The sequence below is a fragment of the Anabas testudineus genome, chromosome 7 (assembly GCF_900324465.2).
Source record: "Anabas testudineus chromosome 7, fAnaTes1.2, whole genome shotgun sequence".
NCBI classification, from domain to species: domain Eukaryota; kingdom Metazoa; phylum Chordata; class Actinopteri; order Anabantiformes; family Anabantidae; genus Anabas; species Anabas testudineus.
Window position 1 is genome coordinate 18234598 of NC_046616.1, and position 6927 is coordinate 18241524.

The 6927-nt window shown below is 39.8% G+C and overlaps 1 protein-coding gene across 1 annotated transcript; it reads left to right on the top strand.

Annotated features, from left to right (window-relative positions):
• Nucleotides 1–6562, top strand: ddx23 (DEAD (Asp-Glu-Ala-Asp) box polypeptide 23). Its single transcript, XM_026368680.1, has 17 exons — nucleotides 1–100; nucleotides 1238–1395; nucleotides 1551–1670; nucleotides 1971–2064; nucleotides 2150–2215; nucleotides 2324–2462; nucleotides 2551–2684; nucleotides 2768–2880; nucleotides 2988–3131; nucleotides 3364–3589; nucleotides 3703–3848; nucleotides 3999–4176; nucleotides 4544–4786; nucleotides 4868–5019; nucleotides 5113–5221; nucleotides 5491–5665; nucleotides 5806–6562. Exons 2-17 carry the CDS (start codon nucleotides 1238–1240, stop codon nucleotides 6027–6029), a joined length of 2421 nt encoding a protein of 806 aa, XP_026224465.1. The 5' UTR covers nucleotides 1–100; the 3' UTR covers nucleotides 6030–6562.
• Nucleotides 6563–6927: the final 365 nt, after the last annotated feature.

A 6927-nucleotide genomic window follows, 5' to 3' on the forward strand; every position in this document is an offset into this window, starting at 1 on the left:
CTCCCACAAATCCTTGCGCGCGCCTCAGCTCATGTTGAGCGATATGGCGTCTTCTTGAAGCGAAGCGAAATCGCAAGTGTTTTGTTGACAAGTGAATAAGGTAAGGTTTAAAGGTTTTAAATGACATATTCAGATGTTGTATTTTAGAAAGTGCAATGCTCGATCCTGAATGAGGTTTCAGTGTTGCAGGTTGGAGTTATTTATTGGAATTAATTGTTCTTTCTTCTAAGTTGCTAGCTAACGATCGGAGGTAGCGTTAGCTTGTTTCACAGCATTCATCCTGCAGAGGCTGAGTTACTTTAACTTGAGTCATTAATTGTGTCTCATAGCACAACAAAACCTTTCTCATAAGTCATCATGAACAAACTTGAAAGTAAAGCAAGTACAGTAAGTTTAATTAAAAGCATGACCCGTTTGTCTTTGAGATGTATAAAGCAGATCATCCACTAACTTTCCAGAGTAATGGCTGAAGTATATGTGGTTAACATTTTGTAAAGTTAAAATCCAGACAGACATTTAATATTATTAATACAATATTTTATTAATTGGCTTCATACAAAGTGTAGTAAAGTTGCCATCTACTGTTTTTTGATTGTTGATTTAGGCTATTAGTTGTTTCTCTCTCTTATTTCGATGATGTTGAGATACATTTACACACATTTTTACCTCCTTGATCTTCTTGTTTTGGAAGATAGTTGTTCTTTGGGTGGTTGTGATACTGCAGAATGAGTTTGTGATTGTTCTGCATGACAAGTATGAATATAATCTTAAGTCCTTCAGTTTTTGCACAGAGCTACATGTGTGTCAAACCAATCTGCAGTTTTAATGCTATGTGCAGTGTTTTTGCTTGCACTTTGTCTTGGAGCAGTTTGTGGTAGCCAGGCAGATCTTACACCTTAGTAAAACTAATTAAACAATATGCACATGTGAAATAAACCACTTGAGTGCAGTTCATAATAATTCACAATTTGTAAGTGACCATAGCTCATATTACTTTTTGTGTTTCTGTTGTTTTAATTCAGTAAAATCAAGATAAAAACTCTCACTTTTTTTAGATCTGTAGATCTTGGCAAAATATTAGTTTCACGGTTTTTTTTTTATAAATAAATAAAAGTAAATGTGTGACTGAATAATTTTACATGTGTATGTTTTTTATGTTATGTTGGGTATCAAATGTAAAGAGTTTTCGAACTATTTTATGACAAAGCTACCCACATGTTGTACTTCATTTTGTCAGATGGCAGCTGACTCCACAGACAAGAAAGATGGTGACTCCTCAGGGACCAAAGACAGAGAGAGGAAACGCAGCCGATCACGAGACAGAGATCGTAAAGTCTCTCCTTCCCGCAAACGACATCGGTCTCGTGAGCGAAATCGCTCCAAGTCTACAGAAAGGTAACTAAAGGTCCACATATAACACCAGACTAAGTTCTAATTTTTAATGTTTCTGAATCATGACTCACTTGTTTTATTTAGACATGACCATGCTTCACTTTGCCTGCTGCTGAAATAAAATAAAATTAATCATTAAATATTCATTTTAATTACAGAGACCGACGCATGAAGGACAAGGATAGAGACAAGGACCGTGACAGAGATAAGGACAGAGACAGGAGTCGTAAGGACAGAGACAGCCACAGACGTGATAAAGATCGCAGCAAGAGGTCCAGGTTTGTTAATTCTGAAATATACAGTCCTGTGAAATCGAGCATCACTTGAGATACAGTTTGCAGTAAATGCTGAATTATTATTATTATTTTTTTTTTTTACAATTTATTTAACAACTTTATGATTTTCCCCCAAATCTCTGTCTCATTATTTACACTTTTTTTTAAATTACCAGTTACTATCTTTCTAACAGCATTCATGTCCACTTCAGTTGTAATTAAGACTGGAAAATAAACAACAAATAAATTAGAATGTGATTGAATACACATTTTGAAAATATAGTCTGTTACCCTGTGTTAAAGGAGTCCCTCACCTAAGTCGAAGGATTCCAAGATAAAGAGAGAGAAGGATATAAAAACAGAGGAGGAGGATGATGAAAAGAAGAAGAAAGAAAAGGTAATGATTTGGTTTGGCTTAATTTTTCATAGCATTGCCTTTCATAGATTATTTTGAGTTTTTGACCTGTTTGGCTACTTGTCAGGTCCAGCCTCTATCTTTGGAAGAGCTCCTTGCCAAGAAGAAGGCAGAAGAGGAAGCAGAGGCAAAGGTGAGATGTTCCCTGTTGCATACATTTTATTTTATTTCTTTTTTTTGTTTGTTTGTTTTTTTAGATTTAAGACTTTTTTCCCTCACTTTTTTCATTTGGTATTATCAGCCCAAGTTCCTGACCAAAGCAGAGCGAGAAGCTGAGGCTCTGAAACGAAGGGAGCAAGAGACAGAGGAGAAAAGAAGGTTTTTGGAAGACGAGAGGAAGAAGAGACGCATGTTCCAGGACATGGGGAGAAAAATGCTGGGTAAGTATCAGCCTCTGCTTTAATTGTAGACAATCTGCATTTTGCTGTGCAGAAGTACATTGATAGTAACTGAGATCATTTGCTACAGAGGACCCCCAAGAACGGGAGAGACGAGAACGAAGAGAGCGAATGGAGCGAGAGAACAACGGTAATGAAGAGGATGATGGACGACAGAAGCTTAGAGAAGAGAAAGATAAAGTCAAAGAACTCCATGCCATCAAGGTTAGTCCGGGGAAAGAAAGTTTAGTTTCAAAATAAGACGGAAAAAATGGAGGGATCCTTTCCTAAAGTAAATATCTTTACAGGAGCGATACCTTGGTGGGATCAAGAAACGCCGGAGAACTCGTCACCTGAATGACAGAAAGTTTGTGTTCGAGTGGGATGCTTCTGAAGACACATCAGTTGACTACAACCCAATGTGAGACATGACCACACTAAGTTACTTTAACATTTACCTCTTGAATTGATGGAGGGTTTGCTTTGCTAGAACGTGTACCAGTCTAAACGATATTGTTTGTCTCCCAGTTACAAAGAAAAGCATCAGGTGCAGCTGTACGGGCGAGGCTTTATCGCTGGCATCGACTTGAAGCAGCAGAAAAGAGAGCAGTCACGTTTCTATGGTGACTTGATGGAGAAAAGGCGAACACTGGAGGAGAAGGAGCAGGAAGAGTGAGTAAAACATGGAGCTGATTCGCTCTGTGTGACTTTATATTTAAAATTAAAAACATAATAAAAATCTATGGAATACTGTAAAAAAAACATTTAATAAAACTGAAAATCAGTGTGAAAATATGTCAAAACATTGTAGAGCATTCACAGTTTGTACAAACTCACCAGCATCACCCTCTGCTTCACCTCTGTTCCCACCCATTGTACTATCTTTATTCCCTGCTCCTTTCAGGACAAGACTGAAAAAGATGCGTAAGAAGGAGGCCAAACAGCGCTGGGATGACAGACACTGGTCTCAGAAGAAGCTGGATGAGATGACAGACAGGGACTGGAGAATCTTCAGAGAGGACTACAGCATCACCACCAAGGGAGGAAAGATCCCCAACCCCATTCGAAATTGGAAGGAGTACCCGCTGCCCGCACATATCCTGGAAGTCATCGACAAATGTGGCTACAAGGTCAGATCAGGTCAACTGTGACCTTTTGATTGGTATTTAGTTTGTATTTTGTTGACTTTAGAAACATGTGTGAATGTTTTTACTAATGATCAACCTTTCTTCTATGAATTCAGGATCCAACACCTATTCAGAGGCAGGCCATTCCTATTGGCTTACAGAACCGTGACATTATTGGTGTAGCCGAGACAGGTAGCGGTAAAACGGCAGCTTTCCTGATTCCTCTGCTGGTCTGGATTACCACCCTGCCAAAAATTGACAGGTAAAAGTGAAGCCATGTAAAACAGAAATGAACGTGTTATGAGAGTGTCACACCACAGGAAATGTGTTATTAACCCAATCACCCAAATACATTTGAATGATAAAAAAGTCAGTATATAAAATTAGGCCCTCTGTTTGTCTGTTCCTCCAGGATTGAGGACTCAGACCAGGGTCCTTATGCTGTGATCCTGGCCCCAACTCGCGAGTTGGCACAGCAGATTGAAGAGGAGACCATAAAGTTTGGCAAACCGCTTGGCATCCGTACAGTGGCTGTAATTGGAGGAATCTCCAGAGAGGACCAGGGCTTCCGTCTCAGGATGGGCTGTGAGGTGAAACATTAACCATCTAATAAAGTCGCAACTGAATTTATCCAGGAGTGCGTCCAGCAAGCAGCAGCGCTTAGAAAGGGTTAAATACTGTGGACAGTGAAAGAGATGTATTTCAATATAAAATGTAAAAAAAAAAAACAATAACTTTGTTGACAAAAAGTGATTTTTAGCATATGTGTCCATAGATTACAAATCCCTGTTATTTTTAATTAGCTAATTACAGGCACTGCACACACAAACATATACACACAACTTTTCTTATACAGTATTTCTTGGCAGGAAGCCCATACTGTCATTACGCTCACCCTGTATTAACGCTGTCTTTACAAAACACATTCACCAACTGTTTGTTTTCTCCATCTAACAGATTGTAATCGCAACCCCCGGCCGTCTGATTGACGTGCTGGAAAATCGCTACCTGGTCCTGGGCCGCTGCACCTACGTGGTTCTTGATGAAGCCGATCGGATGATTGACATGGGTTTCGAGCCTGACGTCCAAAAGATTCTGGAGTACATCCCAGTGACCAATCAGAAACCCGACACAGACGAAGCAGAGGACCCTGAGAAAATGACGATGAACTTTGAGTCTGGAAAACATAAATACAGACAGGTGTGTTTATCTGTCAGTGTTTGGAAAAATCTCAATATTAAAGGCACGTGTACTTTCTAACTGTGTATCTGGACCCTGCAGACTGTCATGTTCACAGCTACCATGCCTCCAGCTGTGGAGAGGCTGGCCAGGAGCTACTTAAGACGTCCTGCTGTGGTGTACATCGGCTCTGCTGGCAAACCTCACGAGAGAGTCGAACAGAAGGTCCTGCTTATGTCAGAGGGAGAGAAGAGGTGAGACAGACACAGACACTGTAGACAACAAACATCCCATTTATTTCAGTCCTAAGTGTCATACTGTGTGTTTTTGTATTATGTGTGGTGCAGGAAGAAGCTGCTGGAGGTGTTGTCGCATGGTTTCGAGCCTCCCATCATCATTTTCGTCAACCAGAAGAAGGGTTGCGATGTGCTGGCCAAATCTCTGGAGAAAATGGGGGTAAGTCGGTATAGACTAGATCACCACTTTCCATCACCACTAATTACAGTGTCGTGGTTTGATGCATTTAACTTAATATATAAACGTAGAAGATGTACATTTTAACTGAAATACTTCAGCAGGTCAAACATATCTCTGGTTGGTAAATGGTAAATGGAAAGTACTGTACTGATAACCACTGAACTAGATTCTCTTAAAAGCCTGTTGATTCAATTAGTTTCCTAAAATACTGAAAATGAAAACTTTACTCTCTGTTCTTCTTCTCACAGTACAATGCTTGCACGCTGCACGGTGGCAAAGGCCAAGAGCAGAGAGAGTTTGCGCTTTCCAATCTCAAGGCAGGAGCCAAAGATATTCTGGTGGCCACAGACGTTGCTGGTCGAGGTATTGATATCCAGGACGTCTCGATGGTCATTAACTACGATATGGCTAAAAACATCGAAGGTAAGATTCTGTGTGCATGGTTTCCTCTGTATTTTCTGCCTTTTTTCCCTCACATGTTGGATATTTATTTGATGAACAAAAGTTTTCCACCCTTATTTAGTTTCTGCTCTTCCTCTGCTCTCCTCTTCCTCCTCTTGCAGACTACATCCATCGTATCGGTCGTACGGGTCGTGCTGGTAAGAGCGGTGTGGCCATGACTTTCCTCACCAAAGAGGACTCAGCAGTGTTTTACGACCTGAAGCAGGCCATCCTTGAGAGCCCGGTCTCCACCTGCCCTCCAGAGCTTGCCAACCACCCAGACGCTCAGCACAAACCCGGAACGATCCTGACCAAGAAGAGACGCGAGGAGACCATCTTCGCCTGATTTATCATGGCTGGTTCACAATGTTTTTATCCTATTGGATCTGTACTCACTATACATTTCTCTGTAGTGCATTCAAAATGTCACGTCATGGTTTATTTAGTTCGTCTGTTTCTGTCTGTTTTCTGTCTGCTGGTTGAAGTGGACTCTATTTGGTGCAGAAATCATCACAGCATGTTTTAAGATCATAAAGCTCAAATGCAGGCCGTTGTGATCGATTCATATATTTTATTTCTTCCTAATTTCAAAGATGTGTGAAGATGGACTCAGAAATTGGTATTTGTTTGTCTTTTATAAACAGTGCTGATGTTGTATTTGATCTGCATTGCATAAATGCTAAACAACTGTAATAAATACCAAACAGGAGGTGGGTGTAGATGAGTAGGTCATGCAATGTTGTGTATTTTTTATCTTGTTTATGCCCCATAGTTTGAGTTTCCTGACTGCTTCAGAGATCAATGAGAGAAGTGATGACCAAATGACTATTTGTTATTTTCAATATAAACATTAGTATGAAGTGAATGCAGCAAATTTGAGTGGCATTGTGTCATTACTATCTAAACCATTGGAAATACCCATGTGACAGATATTTAGGTTAAATGGTTATATTGTGCGGAAAATGGGTTGAAATCTTTTCACAGTAATGAAAAAAGAAATGAGCCTGAGCTTTCATGTGTTGATTAAGGTGTGTGTCCTGACCAGATATCTAGGAGGTAATGAGTGTCATCTAAAACGTACTCTGTCACTCAGCAAAAATTAACTGAACTTCATAAAGAGCAAAAACTTTACATTATTTCCACAGCCACCTAGAAACCAATCAGTGCACTATAACTGAAATGTGTGTAATATGTTCATTTATTAAAAAAGTCAAAAATGCCAAGGTACCAACTTATAATATCCA

What these genes read in the sequence shown, in the direction of transcription:
- ddx23 (XM_026368680.1), top strand. Translation starts at nt 1,238, where the DNA reads ATGGCAGCTGACTCCACAGACAAGAAAGATGGTGACTCCTCAGGGACC. An exon ending in CATGGGGAGAAAAATGCTGG is followed by an intron (nt 2,463 to 2,550) that starts GTAAGTATCAGC and finishes CATTTGCTACAG; the next exon opens with AGGACCCCCAAGAACGGGAG. An exon ending in GTCTCAGGATGGGCTGTGAG is followed by an intron (nt 4,177 to 4,543) that starts GTGAAACATTAA and finishes TCCATCTAACAG; the next exon opens with ATTGTAATCGCAACCCCCGG.